Below are 16,071 nucleotides of genomic sequence, written 5' to 3'. Positions count from 1 at the left end.
GATCCTGGCCACCAGCAGCCTTCCCGGAACTTTCCTGGTAAAAGTCCAATCCAGCCCTGCTCTCTTGCAATGCCAAGCACACCTAAGGATCCCAGCATTAATTGTGGGCTAGTTGTCATGCAGGGCTCGGACTGAAACCGGCCTACTATTGGCCTTGCAGTCAGGTGTTGCGCTCTGCTGCAGTCAGAGGAAGGGCAATGGAATTGCTCTCATCACCAGGGAACATTACTACTGGAAATCATTCTGTGGCAAAGGTAAGAACGCTGAAAAGACAATATATATTTTATATGTTAGAGTAGTTTCCTTCACTGCTCTGGGAATGAGCTGTCAGCAAATGCAATAAGGAGCATTTGTGGATTGCTTAATGGCCAAACTAGATGTGACACCTGCCACAGGTTTATTCCTGTGTCTGTGGATGCCATTTTTAATTGACTTGTCGTTTTTTAACACAGAGCTGCAAAGCCCTATCCAGAACTGGCATGCAGGCCCGCCACCTCGCCTGGGGGCACGGCTTTGCTGCCTCACCCTGGCATGCTGGGGGAGGGGGAGGGATTGCCCCTCCGCCCTCCACCTGGCCACTGCTGCCTCTCCCGGCTGTTCATCCAGCTCCCCTCCAGGTCCCAGATGGCAGACTTGCAGGAGCTGTGCATCTGGTGATGCAGGGGCTTGCATGCCGCTGCTTTCCTTCTCTTACACTCCCTTTTACAGGAGAAATACAGCAACCCAGCCAGGGAGTCTCCGCCTGGCCCTGCTGCCACCGTCGTCTTTCTGCTCTTGCCTGGCTTCGCTGCCCTGGCTGCCAGCTTTCTCCTGTGAAAGGAGGAAAGCGGCAAGAGGCCACACCTCCAGGGGAGCTGGCCAGCCAGTGAGCCATCGCGCCGAGGGCTGCCTTCCTGTGTGGCTGTTCTGGGTAGGGCCTCGCAGCTCTGGGTTAAGGAACTACTAATCAATTAAAAATGGCATCAGTGGACAAGGATAAACCCGTGGCAGCCAGTATGTCAGTAACTGGGGAGCGTGGGAGCCACAGTGCCAAGCAACTTGAGGCTCACAATCAGCCACTCCATCAGTGGGCTGATTGAAGAAGTTCAAGCTGCTTGAACTATGTTGCCAACCTCCAGGTGGAGCCTGGAGACCAGTTCCCCTAGAGAAAATTGCAGCTTTGGAGGGTGAACTCTATGGCATCACATCTCTGCTGAGCTCCATCCTTCCCCAAACTCCCCCCTCTCCAAGTTCCACCCTTAAAATCTCCAGGAATTTTTCAACCCAGAGTTGGCATACCTCTCTTGAACAGTGGGGGACTCCAAAACAATGTGCCTGGCTCTGTTAACTGCATGTCAAAATACAATCAAATTTGTGTTACAGAAATCATAGTCCTGCAAACAGAGTTTGCACATTTGTGTATTTGTTTCCTGCAGTCTTAAAAGGGGCTAGGAGTTGCTAGCCACTCACTGAAACCTCATTTCATTTTTACAGATAAAGTCAGCTTTGATTCAGCTAATACTATTAACAACTCTTGTTAGTTTTTAAGATTCCACACACACTGGACTCCAGTTTTACTATTTTGCTATAGCAGATGAACATGGCCTCTCAGACTACGTCATTACTCTTTACTCAAAGGTTCTTGGGGCAGCTTACAAAAAAATCATGTGTTGCTGGTGACAGTAAATTTAAGAGCTCTGTAGAAGAGCTTGTTTTTTATTCATTCTGACAAACATTGTTCGCATTATGTATATTTATGCTTTATTTTTAAAAAACTTTTCCTGCTTGGTACCCCATAAGCTCAAGCAGTTGTGACTCCCATTCATTTTTCCTTCTTGATTGGTTCCTCTCTCTCTTCTATCTCTCTCCTCCTACTGTCTGGGTCAAGTTAATGTCAGCCTAATCAGGCAGAGGAGGGACACCCCCCCCCCCTGCAAGAACCTCTCCCCTCCCTCCCGCTTCAGATGCTCTGACATGTCCAAGGCAATGAACCTTGTTGCATTCTGGGAAATGTAGTCTCAGGGTGCTCAGCCTGGCAAGCAAGCATAGGCAACAGAAATATTTTGGCCATTGTCCCTATGCCTTGTTTGACTGTCAGCAGCCCCTGCTTGCACAGTACAGAAGGGATGGAACAAGAACTAATTCTCTGTGTGCCAGCCACCTACTAGACAGGCACATTAAGAGAGGCGGAGGACTTGCATGTCAGTGATATTACCTCCTCTCCCCTTCCCTCTGACCTCAGTGAACTCTACAACAGACAAGACTTGTCTCAGAATAGGCAGGCAGCTAGTCATCATTGTCACACATAACTTCGATAACCTCCAGACTAGACTACTGTAGATTACTCTACAAGGAACCACCCTTGAAGACAGTCTACAAACTTCAATTGGTGCCAAAATCAGAGGCCAGATTGCTCACTGAGATTGGCTTGAATATACATATTAGGCCAGGGCTCTACCAACAATACTGGCTCCCAGTTTGTTTGCAGACCCAATTCAAGTCCTGCCTTTGAGTTTCAAACTCCTAAATAGTTTGGAGCCAAATAACCTAAGAGACCATCTTCATTTACAGGAATCTGCCTGGGTTCTGTGACTGGCTGGCCGTGCCTTGTTGCTAGAGCCTGTGTGACAGAGGTATGGTTGGAAAGCACTCGTGGTGGGGTCCCATCCATTGACTTCCCTCTCCCCCAGCCATGCACTTGCCATCTTCTTTCTTGCCCTTCCACCCTTTTTCAGAGGGTCTTTGAGACCAGCTGATTTTTAAAATACCTGCCCTGCCTATTGGGTGCTCTTCATCAAGTAGAAAGGGAGGGTTATCTAACTAAAAATAAATTACAAGGAAGTCCAAATATTAGTAACTTCCTCACATTCATATTTGTTATACATACTATACTAACAAAAATGAGATAAGGATTCTGTTTATCTCTTCAAATACAGATATCCCTCTTTACTCGGCCTTCTCCAGGGGATTTGGTTACTGTGACCAAAAATAATATGATTATTTCGAAAGGGTCTCAGTAAAGGCTCCCACAAACCACAGCATGTTTTCTGCTCCGGCAGGTGCGACGCCCTTTGCCTCTCTTCCCTTCCCCTGCCCCACCCCTTCGCAGGTATTGAACGATGGCAGGGCGATCCAAGCTCCGCCACATGCGAAAAGACCAACCCAGCTTGTTTCACGCCACTCCCTGCATGTCCAAAACAATCTTCTTACTCTTCGCCCTCCCAAGAAGCGGCTCTGGGGAATGGCGCCTGCAAAGAAGAGCCGCCGCCGTTGCCCCGGGCGCCGAGTCGCTTTCGCCAGCCTTTGATTCATTCATTCCCTCGCGCACAAGCGCCGAGCCCCTTCGCGCAGGAGACCAAGATTACAAACTTGACAGCCGGCGCACTGCGGCTCAGCCGCTTGGGAAGGTGGCAACCACTGCCCAGCCAGGGAGAAGACGATGCAAGCTTTTGGAAAAATAAGTCAGCCCCCAAGCCCTGAAAGGGGCGCCTAAATCTCGCTTTACCAAAGCAAAGAGCGATTCCCCGTGTTCAGACACACGCAGCCGTCGCCTCGTGCTCACAACGCAGCCGAAGGAAGCAGAAGAGGGGGGGGGGGTACAAAACCAAGTTGTTACCTTAAGAATGGAGCTGTCAGGGGCCGGGAAACGTGAAAGCAATAGTGAAACGTACTGGCTATTTAAAGTGTGGGCTGGAGAGGGAAAAAAACTTATTCGGCCCTGGTGTAATTCTAGATTTCGCCCAGCCCACATTCCTGCCTCCAACCTCCCACCCCCACCCCGGGCTTTGCAACAAACCACACGCGGCTGCCCTGATGCTCGCCCCCGCGGAAGAGCTCCCCGTCGCGGATGCGAGACTTTCCCTACCCCCACTGCCAGAGCGATCCTGAACAGAGTTCCTCCAGCCTGCGCTCATTGATTTCAGTTGGTTTAGACTAGCGTAACTCGGGTTCGATCGCCCTGCGTGGCTTGGTCTTGGCGACCGTGTCACTCCCTGCTCGCTACCCTCCCCCGGCTCCACGGCAAGCAGACGGGCTTCCGCACGTTCTGCCAGTTTCCCCTGCCCCTTCCAGGAAACGGGGACACCGCATCGCGGGTTCCCAGGGGAATCTCAAGCGAACTTATGAATGGCGAAGAGGGAGCCAAGAAACGACTCCTTCTGCCAGCGCCGTACAGCGCAGGAGCCGCAGCCCAGTGGAGCCGCCACTTCTCTTGCCGCTGCGAGGCTTCACGCAGCGAGGGGCGCCCGGGCACATCCTGCCCCCCCCGGGGGTCTCGGGCACCCTCTGGCTCCCCCACTCGGCCTTGTCCCTTTCCGGCTGCAGCTGCTGCTGCTCTTCGCCCTCCTTCGCGGCTCTCCTTTGTCCCCTTTCTTCGGCTCTTCCCGTGTTTACTTCCACTTCTATTTACTTTCGAGACTCCCTCCCGGCTTCTTCCAGCTGCCGGGGCAGCTATTGTGGCGGCCAGTTTCAAGCGCATAGACGATATGCCTAACGAAGCCAAGCCGGCAGCTCTCTTGCAGCTCTCCACCGTTTCCCAGTTTCGGCTCTTGCCTGGAAGGGGCTGAAGTTGAACTTGCTCCTGCTACCACCGCAGCTTCCCCGTTCACCCACTGCCAGATGATGGATCTTGCATACCTGTGCGTTTTTCCTAAAAGTCCCGCTTGGATTTCGCACCCCAAGTACACTCTCATCTCTCATCTCTCTGCATCAGTTGACCGTAAAGTTCCTCTATGCAGTCGATGAAATAAGCTCCAGCCCTCAGAAGCTTCAGCTTCAAGTAAGTTTGCCGAGAACTCCACCGTGCAACAAGGAAAAGAGAAAAGTAGCGATGCCTTACTGTGATCACAATTTAGAGAGGCTTTTTGTCTAAAGCACTCAAATTTCTGGGCTGAAGAAATGTAACATCTGTCAATAAGTTGAGGAAAGCGGGACATAAGGCCAGATCATAAAAGCAGTTTTGTTACTTGTAGGTCTTAGTTGCCCTGAGCGGGATAGCCCAGGTGAGCCTGCTCTAGTCAGATCTCAAAGCCTCACTTTAAGAATGAGTGGACAACCATTAGAAAAGTGGCTGGCTGGGTCCTGTGGATTGGCATCTTCCTTTTCTCATTTGCTCACCCACACCAGGCCCCTCACCAGACATATACATATATTGCTCTTGCAGCAGAACCACTCGGCAGGAAAGAAGCCATCCTATCACTTACAACAGACTGAGCACTTTCCTTGTCAGCAGTCACAAGGACATGCTGAGCCCCAGCAAAGAAAATGGATTTTAACCTCCCTCACACCACCCCCTCCGCGGGACAGGAGGCAGCTCTGGTGTACTGAGGCTCCTGCAGAGAGGTAAAACCCACCGCCTCTGCTTGGCTGTACCAGCTCTTCCAGCTGCAGCGCTCTCCTTCCAGAGCACCAGAACAGAACCAAGCATGCAGAGAAACTGCTTGTTCGTATGTGCAGCATAATGCTGGGGAAATTACTGAGACCCCATTATCAGCTCAAAGTAAACTAACCACAAGATTGCTGCAGTCAACCTGCTGGAGAATAAGGGCATGACAAAAGGAGTGTATAAATATTTACTAGTCAATGAACAGCGGTGCCTCCCTCTGCGTAGCAACCCTGATCTTCCTCAGTGGTCTCCCATCCAACTACTAACCATGTCCAACCCTGTTTAACTACTAGTCTGGGCTATTCAGGCTGCTACAGTACATCATACACTAACATTAATACTTGTGTATTAATGCTGGATCTACTGGATCTAGCATTAGATCCTAGATCTACTGGAAATATCTTGCCTGGTATGTCCAAGAAGCTTGGTCTCTTCTCTGCTGCAGCAAACCACCTCGTTTTTTCTTCTTCTTAATTTGGTGTTACCTCTAAGTTTCAGAATTAAATTCCCCACTCTCTTCCTACCAATCGAAACTGAAAATACTAAAGCTCAAATACTCAACTAACTCTAGTAGCTTCATTGTTTACTTCCAAACCTAAAACTTAAAAAATAATAATCCTGTATCGATTTATTGCCATTGAAGGTGCTTCCAGGCAATGTTCACTTCCTGCTGAAGGTGACTTTGTCTCTAGTACCTGGCACTGAGTAGTAAATGCCTCTGGAAGTTCCATTCAGTTGAAATCACCAGCCAGTGACAGATTCATTCTTTGGCTGCTTCCACACACATTGGATAATGCACTTTCTTAATATAAAGGTTTTTTTTTTTATTTTAATGCACTTTCAATGCTCTTTAATGATCATTTGGAATTGGGTTTTCATGTGTGACACAAAATCCACTTCTAAAGGATTGTTAAAGTGCATTGAAAGTGCATTATTCAACGTGTGTGGAAATGGCCTTTATGAATGAACCCGAAATGATCATTTCAGTTTTAGCTTCTTGACATTTGTGTTTCAGTGAGCTGCCCCACACAACACACCATTTTGGGTTGGAACTGGACTGCAAAATGTGAGGTGCACAAGCACGTTTGATGCCTGATAAGAACTGAACAGAGACCAAGAGAAGAACCAGCATTACATCCATTTAACACACTTCAATTATTGGATGCCAGATCACTTCTTCAGTATTTTCCCAATATGCAGAAAGCTTTTTTAAAAATGACAAATAAAACTACTTAAATTCAGCTAAAATCTCCATATCCAAGGGCAGGAAGCCACATATACTGCAGTGATGAAGAACGCAGTATCATATATATGTATTACTTGTAACCCATTTCAAGAAACCTCTACCCTGCTTACAAGACTGGCAGCAACTCCTAACAAAGTTTTGAGTTCTAGCACATACAAACTAAAGAATTTTGTGATCTCATAACAAGTCTTCTATTCACCACTGAGATTCCATTGGGCAAGGTGGGGGGGGGGGAGTCCTGTGGATGGGACAAGCCTTAACGTATCAAGTCGCAACTGATGGTGACCCCCCCCTCGGGGGGGGGGAGGTTCAAGCCTTAATAGGCTATCAAAATTTCTGTCACTGACCTCACCTCTAGGTTGGGACTGATGCAGGACTGAATTCTGGATGCATTCAGAAGTGGACTGCCAGAGTCTAAAGTGGGTATGTGGGAGGAGAACACCCAACTTTGCACATCAAAGTTTCCCTGCTGGACAATGCCTCTAAAAAGCAGCGTGACTGCAAAGACAAGATCTCCAGAATGAGAAGTACACAGTGCTTGTCCCTGCAGTTTCAATGAACTTTGGAGATAAAGGCCCTCTCTACTTACCTCTGGTCCCTGCCCTACCTTTGGACTAAGGCAAGAGCTGCGAGTGTGCTTACAAAAATGAGAGAGACACTCAGCACTGGCAGGAGCATATGTGGACCCTTCATAATGGAGATCCAATGCATTATTGCCATACATTTCCACTTCTGAAGCAGGATAGCAGTCAAGATCATCAGCATCCAAAACTCATTAATCAACTTAAGTTAGGCTTGAAGAATTATTACACTGCATTTGTATAATACTTTCCCCTACATGTTCAAAGGGCTTTTATGCACTGTCAGTAATCTTTACCACCACAAATAAAGTAAGGTGGCACCACCCTCTATTATCAGGAAGGGGGTGGGTCTAAAACATTTAGCCTAAGACCTACTCAATGAGTTCATAGCTGAGTTCTTGAGAACTTCTCCTTCATAGCTCATATCAACCCGAACAAATGAAAACATCAAGGCAATGGTGACTGAACAGGCTCGATACATTGGGGACAGCTAAGTGGGATAGTAAACAAAGTATCTGGGCAGGCAACTAGCAAAGCGGGGGGAGATAAACAAAAAGGAGGATCCAGAGAGAGGAGTGTACAGTTTTCAAAATTAAGTGAAAATCTGTCCTCTCAAAATAGGCTAGAAAAGGTAGGAGAAAATGAAGGCAGTAGTGACAGTGAATGCTAACATACATAGAATGCAACCAATAATGAACTGGGGGGGGGGGGGGCATTTCTATCTCAGTTGTGCTTGTTAAGGGTGGTTTTTGGAGAGACAGGAAAAAACCACCCCTTCCCTCCAATCCACTAGCCCAAGTTTTCCTTTACTGATACCATTGCATCTCCTGCCTCTCCTTTTACTACCATTTTCCCACACCAAAGTCCACCCACTGCTTCCTAGCTGGCGACGAACTTTTGATTAGTCACCTCACAGCAATTTAAGCTTTGATGAACTGAGGATGCTTTTTCTGTTTTGTGTGTTCTCTGCAGGCCACATTATCTTACCTTACAGCTCAGTTGGTGCATTTGTTCTTTGCGACTGCAATCCAAAAGTGGGGGCGGGGGGGGGGGGAGCACACACATGGGGCTTGGGGTGGAGAGCCAAGTGCATGGTCAAGTGTTTCTTTGAAATCTGAACCTCATCCAGACAAACTGAAGAAGCGAACTGATTTTCAATCAAATACAATCTAAACAAATGTTGGCAGCCTATTCAGCCTAAGGTGAAAACTTAAGACGAAAATTATCAGCATTTCTCTCTGCTTCCACTGTTGCAGGGCCCTGGAAGAAATAAACAGGGGACAGCGGGTGGCCCCCAGAATACTTAGAACACCCCAGATTTCAAGAAATCTTCTCCCCACCACCATTGCTGATCAACACACATTCTGATTATGTGCACACATATGTAAACAGGAGTCAACAGTGCCCCAAGCCAGAGATGCTTACTGCAGAAGTCTTCAAGTGTGGGATGCAACAGAAGGGACACGAAAACAGTCAAGGCAGAACACTACGTTTTTTTATCTTTTAGAAAATCCCAACCCCTGCATCTAATAAGACTGGACACTATAGATAACAACACTCCTAGAACTGTAGAATTATGGAAACACAATAGATAATGGGGAGCAGGGGAAGACACCACAATGGCCAGTTTCAGCCACTCACTTACAGAAAAGCCAGCATAAGCTGGAGACAGCGAGGACCAAGGGGCCCTGCTAACAGAACAAACCCCAACATGAAGGTAGCACATGAAATGTTTTTACCTATTTAAAACACAGGCAGCAGGTGGAGCAAGGATGTGGGAAGTAACTGCTAATTTCCTTGTACTACAAGGAAGCAAAATGAAGTTTTTTAAAAAAAACCAAGCCTGCAGGCAGGTTTTAGTTTCGTGAGCCTCTCTCTCGTTCTGTGCTGCTGGTAACCGTGGTTAAGTATAAAAACCAAAGAAAAATAATCTTTTTTTTTTGTAGACAAGTCAGTAGTTCGAGACATAGAAAAAAGTAAAAACCAGTCCTTTTTTTAAAAACGGGTTTACTAAAACAATTGTCACCCGGGACGCACACCCCCAAGCTGCCTGTCTTCCAGCAAAGCAAGGGGGTGCAAGGTCAAACCGGATTGGTAGCCAACTGTAGACCTAAAAGGCGAGGAAGCAGGGCTTGCAAACTGTACTTGTGGTCTGCTTACTGGAACTGTGAGGCTACACAGTCTGGTGATGCTGGGAATGATGGTCAGCTGGAGTTCTTTCACAGAAACATTTCAGTGTGGAATTTGGAGGAACTTGGGCTGTTGCACTCCGCCCCAGTCTCTAGCCACATTCGTTCATGACACCCCAAGATTTACCAGCTGCACCTTGCTTCACAGATTTTAGTAACAGGGTGTTGGTAAATGCCTAACACAGGAAAATGGCCACCAGTACAGGGGAGAGTGCTTTGCCAAGGCAACATACCTTAGCTACTTCTTAAGTTAAGGTGTGAGCTTTAGGGTAAACACAACCCCCAATGCTCATTTCCAAGACCTCAAGTGCCTTTGCCTTCTAACCACCCCCCACCCCCCAGGAACTAATGTTGTTCTCCACCCACACCCAACCCTTCCTGCCTGGTGCTAGAAGCAGGTTCTTTATCCACGTAACATTGCCATGGCTGCCTCTATTTCATTAAGAGGCTTAGAAAGTGCCTTCATCTCAATTGCTGTGCCTCCATGGGGCGATGTGTTGGGGTTCTGAGCTCTTGACAATGGCTCCCCCTTTTGAACTGCTGAGACAGAAAAGCATCATCCATGTGCCACACATCTGCTCAACCTGAAGGCAGGGCCTATACTCAGCCTTTTAGGAAACATGGGAGTAAAAGAAGAACTAGCTGGGACTTCCAACAGGGTAGTATCTGCATAGCTCGGTCAGTACCCCTGTGCCCGTAACATCCCGCTTCATACGAAAGGAAGCCAGCTGCAATGGGGCCAGCTCCACCATAGGGCCGAATGTCCATGGAAGTGGAGCATTCCAAGTGGCTACGTTCACTTCACACCACCTTCTTAGTGTTCCATTTCCCTCCAGTCCCAGCAAGACTAAGCAGCTGCTAACTTGTCTCCTTGAGGTCTTCCATGGATCGTTTGTAGCTTAGCAGGAAGTGAGGTGGCGGCGCATGTGTTGGACTGCCTGGGCCCTGCATCTGTTTCTTTGCACAGTTTATACAGATATAATCTTCACTCTCTGCCATTTCTGGTGAGACACCAACACAGACTTGATGAAACCACTCATCACAGCCACCATCACACTGTACCCAGTCTACCTGCAAAAGACAACAGATGTGTCAATTACCATGCAAGAGGAGAGGAGAAGCAAAGGCTCCAGCTTGGCATTATAAGCTAAGACAGCAAGGTCTGCGTAAAAACCTATTCACAAAAACAACAATTAATGCAAGGCATTCATTTGTTACCAAAAGAAGCATCTTCAGAGGGATAGAACCACACCTGGCCTTAACCAGCAACTTCAAATAATAATGCAAGAAATTGGTGGCTAATGCTACCAGGGCAAGATTGCTTGTTCCCAGGAAGTTTCATAGTTGCTCAAAAAGGATAGATTGAGCAAGGTGTACAGCAGACTTCGCTAAGAATTTGCAGAAGAGATGCTAAGTATCACATCTGGAGGATCAGTGGAAACAGGTGGAAAATTGCAAGGGAAGAGTCCATGAGAAAAAAAATCCGCATATAGGGATTCATCCTCAATAGAGACTTCATTTTTAAAAATATTTGTCTCTCGTCATTAGTCATTGCTTCTTTATTTGAGCAGGTTTTGTACAGCATGTACATGTGGAATAATATGAGATCTGTACTATCCCATTCTTACATCAGCATACATTACCTGAGCCAACTTGCACATCACGGAGGATCCTCTGGTTTAAACAAGGGCTGAGACAATACACCAACACAGCTTCTATGTAGCATCGCCAAAGTACATGATGCCACACACACAGTAAATAAAAATAAATTAAATGAAATTTGCATTTTCATAGCTCTGAAACAAAGCTATTTTCAGTTATGATTCCACACACAGACAAGGAACATAGTCGAAAAAACGGTTGCTGTGTATTTATTGGCCAGTTTCTGATTAATCAGAATGCCCATTTCCATTTGTTTATTATATTCATTTCCTTTTCACCAAGGAAGAAAAAATGCTTCAGGAAATAATGTTCTAGAGTACAAAATCACAGCCTTAGAGAGACAAAGCTGGAATCTGTTCCTTTGCCATCAAACAAAAGGAAGCAATACTGAACGGAAATGTTGAGCCTTGGGGCAGGGTCTATAGGTCAGTGGTAGTGCAAAAGGTCCTTTTTAAAATTCCCAGCGTCACCGGGTAAAAGATCAACAGGTAGATCACTGCCAGTTTAAATAATGAGTACAGGGGTAGATGGACCAGAGGTTTAAGATAAACTTGACAGATTCAGACCACAGAACTAACATTGAAAGACTGATATCCTCTAAGCTAGGATTTACACTGATTTTGTTCTGTTTGCCCCCAGCAACTGTTAACAGCAGGCTATCATAGGCACATTAAAAAAAATATATCATTCTCTCAAGGTAAATGTGGACCAATTATTGCATTTCTCAAGCCTCTTCCATTCAAGTTTATGCAAAGAGGTCCCCCCCCCCTGTTCTGAGCCAACCTACTAAGCACTGTTAGAAAGCAATCGAAGGATTCCTCTCCAGTTTCTTTTCTTTTTTTAATATACACAGATGTGGCAAAGGGTTAACGGCTATCACACAGTGGTGGCTATCATACAGTGGCAGTAGTATATATAAGAGGAAACACAAGTTGGATGCATGTGTTAAATGGCAGTTAATGCAAACCAGAGACAAGTATGCCATCATCAAAAGAGAAGTAGGGCTTTTGTTCTTTCTGCTGAAGCATTCATTTTGGCTTCTGGAAGGGCCAGCTTTGAAGTCTGACCTTAACTCTACCTATAAGTATGAATTACATTAAGTTCACAGATACTCCAGTATCCTTATCAGGTTCCCTTCTCAGTTTAGGGTTTTTTTTAAAAAAATCATGTCTGAACACTTCAAAGTGGTTAGGAAGTGCTATTTCAACAACACCTCCCCCCATGTCAAGATGGTTCCAGGTACAGATCAGTTGCCCCCCACCCCCAGCTACGGTTGTTGTTTTGAAGTTCAGGATCAGTGACTGAGCATTATTTACATTCTGAAGGATGCCACCAACCTTGTGTGTGCTATGAGGCTAAACAGGGTCTAGGGTTGGTACATATCAAATATCCAGCCAAAATCAAATGGCCAAATCTATGAGGAGGCATGGGGTGGGGAATTATTGATAGAGACAACTTGGCCATTCATTAAGGAATGTGGTGCCGAACTCATCCAATATTGTGTGTCTCCACAGCACTAGACATTGGGTTGCCCTGTGATACTGGACTATCATACCTGGCGAGGCTAGGTCTTAAGAGCTGATTAGGAACCTCATGCTCTCTGATCCTAATGTATATGGCAAGACACATTTTGGATTTAACATTCTATAATCCTTTGAACACAGAGCAACTGGATATTGTGCAACTCCACTGCCATAGTCATTGTATTGTCTTTTGGGAAGGCAGATATCTTTCCCCTCCTATGCCCTCACTGAGGTGGTGAGCTGTAATTACATTCAGAGCCAACTTGCTCCCACAACTAATATCTCAACTATCCATGACATTTCTGTCCAAAATGTGGCTGACGAGTACAACAGCAGGCTGATTTCAAGCAGAGTAGCACCTAATTGACCATTAAACACCACCTCTTTGCAGACTTATCTCCCTGGTTTACGGATGGCCTAAGGCTTACGTGCAAAGCAAACTAGTGTGGCTCTCGGCTCATAAAAAGTTTTTATTCTTTCTACCATCATAGCATCTGCAAAATACCACATACTTGGTTGGTTTTAAGGGGTGAACGACACCCTGGGTACTCGTGTTTTCTAAATCCCTGCCAGTCTTTGTAGTACAGAGATGGCAATTGTGGCTTTTCTAGTTTATTTCTACCTCAGGGTGTGCGATTCAGGTTTCAGATTCGGATAAAGTACCCAAATCAGATCCGATCTGCAATGATTCGGGATTTCCTCAAATCAAAGCTCAAATCAAACCTCGAATCACAGCTTCCTGAAGCGATTTGTATCACTTCAGGTCAAGGGGTTTAAATGCCCCTTTCCGCGCTGCTTTGCCACTGCGGTGGCGGAGGAGGCAGCGGCGCAGTCCCCGGAGGAGCCAGCTCAGGCGTTCCCGCCGGCCGGCTGGCCCCTGCAGCGCCAGAGGTGGCGGCACAAGCAGCAGAGGAGCCTGCTCTGGCCTTCCCCGCCAGCCGATTGGCCTCCCCTCTCTCTGCCAGCCAGATAAGTGGGAGTTGCTCCAGGGGGGTGGGGGGGTCTGCTCCCCCTTCAGTATGCTCCGAATCTTTATGGAGTATCCTGAAGCGAGCTAAATGCCAGAATCTTGAAGCGGCTTGCCACTTCGGGATTTTGGTAATTCCAGATTTTCCCCCCCACTTTGGGAAACTTTTGGGGGTGCACACCTCTATTTTCACCTACAATAAGGAAACAGTATCCTACTGGTCCTGTAACATTCTTGTAGCTTTTGGAATCAGTAGCCATAGGGCATAGGAATGATGGATACAGTACTTAACTGGTACTCACAGAAGCACTTGAATAATGTTGTTCGTTCTTGGAGGGAAAGCCCAAAGGATAGTAAAGGACTTTCATTTATCCACCATCTCCCAGGCCCTCTTTGTCAACCCCAGTATTGCAGTACTGCAGTATAAATCGAATGTTATTGTTATCCTTACTATATAAGAGGCCACTGAAAGCGATCCAACACCATTAGGTCTTAAATGCAGACGAGACAGCTACATTTGCCATAAAACCAGGTCCTACAAGCTGTGTGCTTCATCTATGTCTTGCCAGAGAGGAGAAAGATGACTCTAAGAAAGGCTGGGGTGGTATCCATCCCAGTGACTGCTGGCTGTGGAGGTGGGGGGGAGATAAACAGGAGATGGGACTTCCTATCAGTAAAGTAGGGGGAGGATGGGTGAGTAGGCTGGCCTTTCCATCTCTTAAGGTTGGATCCTGATCTGACTGCTTTGTTGAACTATCAGGATGACTGGCAACTTGCAGTTATCAACAGCAAGTAACATAATGTGGGTTCAACATTGAAAAAAATATCAGAAATACCTGTAATTAAGTAGTAGGTAACTAAAACAAATGAGTTGATTACAACAAGTTTCCAAATAAGCGAGCTTCTCATCTTTGCTGCTCATGGGAAACAATGGGCTCCATTAATCATTTATTGTGTGTATATTCTGATTAAGAATTGATAAGAATCACTCTATAATTTTCTATTTTCTCAATAGAAGTGGAACGCAGGAAACAAAAAGGCTCAGTTCCTCAAGTGTCCGATCTGGTTGTGGCAGCAGCCAGAAGAGATTTTTACTACTCCATTCAGCAAGGGAGCTGCAGTTTTGCTTTCAGCTTCAGTTTTGGGTAACCACATTCATGTCTATGTAACCATGTGAGTGAAGTGCTGTAACATGCTCTACTTGAGGTGAGTCACAAGGGACTGTAAAAAAACATTTAAGCCAGTATAGAATTCAGTTTTATTTCCTGAAGCAAATTATAAGGATGATCCTGGCTTTCTAAATGGCCTGTATGCTGCACATTTTAAGGACCACCACATATTTCACCATAGTCTTGTAGCTAACTATGCCTTCTGAAGCGCACTAACAATGTAATGAGTTAGAACAGGGGCCACAGAGAATGGCTGATCCCTGCTCTGGAATTTTTCTTCCAATGGTCTGCTTAGAGTCCATGACTCCTGGAGGAATGATAAGGCTTTTGTCCGTACTAGTACTGACTGGGCAATTATGAGCTGGCAGTCCATTTTCTAAAAATATTTTTGAAGTGCATAAAGAGTCATCAAGAATACTATAAAATATTACCACCAGCACTAAGTTGCTATAGATAGTCTGGGTCAGTAAGTCCCCCAAAAACCCTCTAGAGTGCTGTGAAGTTTCTAGACAGTATTTCTAGGTCTCTGCAGTTAAATCCTGCAGCTAAATCCTAGCTTTTGCAGCGTATGGAAATTTCTGCAGCAGTTTATGCACTTGTGCAGAATTTACATTTGAAGTGTTTTAGGAATCAAAAGGAATAATTTTTAGCAAGAACCACACACTGCCAACAGCAGAGGGTGTTGTTTGACTGCAGTAGTATCCTTTATTGCTGCTCACATTGGTTCCACATGCACACACAGATAAGCAGGTACATGACTGTACAAATGGTGCCACCTGGCATTCCTGCAGCACAAATGAATCCTAGCTATGTGCGCACACATTCAAAGCAGCTTGTGGAATGTTCTGTAAACAGAAGCAAAAAAACAGAGTTTAAACATTGCTTCTATAAAGCTGAAACCAGAGTCCAAAGTTGCTGCAGACAGACCTGAAAAGGTCTCTAGGGCGGAAGAGATTTAATTTGCTATAATCCGATCAGTTCTAAAAGCTCTGCAGCTTTACCTTTAGCAAGAAAAGTGGGGCAGTGCAGCATGTGGCTTCCCTCAACCTGCAGATTCATGGCTCACAGGCTTTATGCAAGAGTCTTTGAAAGATTAACTTTCCTAGATGAGGACTGCATGGCCAAGCTTAGAGACTTTCACTTCGATACACACCAATACTTGGGAAGAGTTTTATCTCAAGCCTGGAATTAACTCCTAGGTGTCAGTCAGCAAGTTTTATACAGTGCCCACCAGGAAGGAAAGATGAGATAGGAAAGTAGTCCTCAGATGGAAGAACTATTAACCAGATTCAACAGTCACCCAATTCCTTTGCAGCATCTCTTGAGAATATGCCAGTGTTCACTTAGCAAGACTTAATTTCTCCTTTAATAT

The 16,071-nt window shown here is 46.0% G+C and overlaps 1 protein-coding gene across 2 annotated transcripts in view; it reads right to left on the bottom strand.

Annotated features, from left to right (window-relative positions):
- Positions 1-8,664: 8,664 nt before the first annotated feature.
- Positions 8,665-16,071, bottom strand: part of KDM5A (lysine demethylase 5A) — a 50,385-nt gene continuing 42,978 nt past the window's right edge. For both annotated transcript variants that reach the window (XM_054988143.1, XM_054988144.1), the window contains one exon: positions 8,665-10,449. In XM_054988143.1, the coding sequence (XP_054844118.1) occupies positions 10,237-10,449 (213 nt within the window). In that variant the 3' untranslated portion in view covers positions 8,665-10,236. The remainder of the gene's footprint in view (positions 10,450-16,071) is intronic.

Source organism: Eublepharis macularius, chromosome 9, assembly GCF_028583425.1.
Source record: "Eublepharis macularius isolate TG4126 chromosome 9, MPM_Emac_v1.0, whole genome shotgun sequence".
Lineage (NCBI taxonomy): Eukaryota > Metazoa > Chordata > Lepidosauria > Squamata > Eublepharidae > Eublepharis > Eublepharis macularius.
This window is presented reverse-complemented; position numbering and strand designations above follow the sequence as displayed.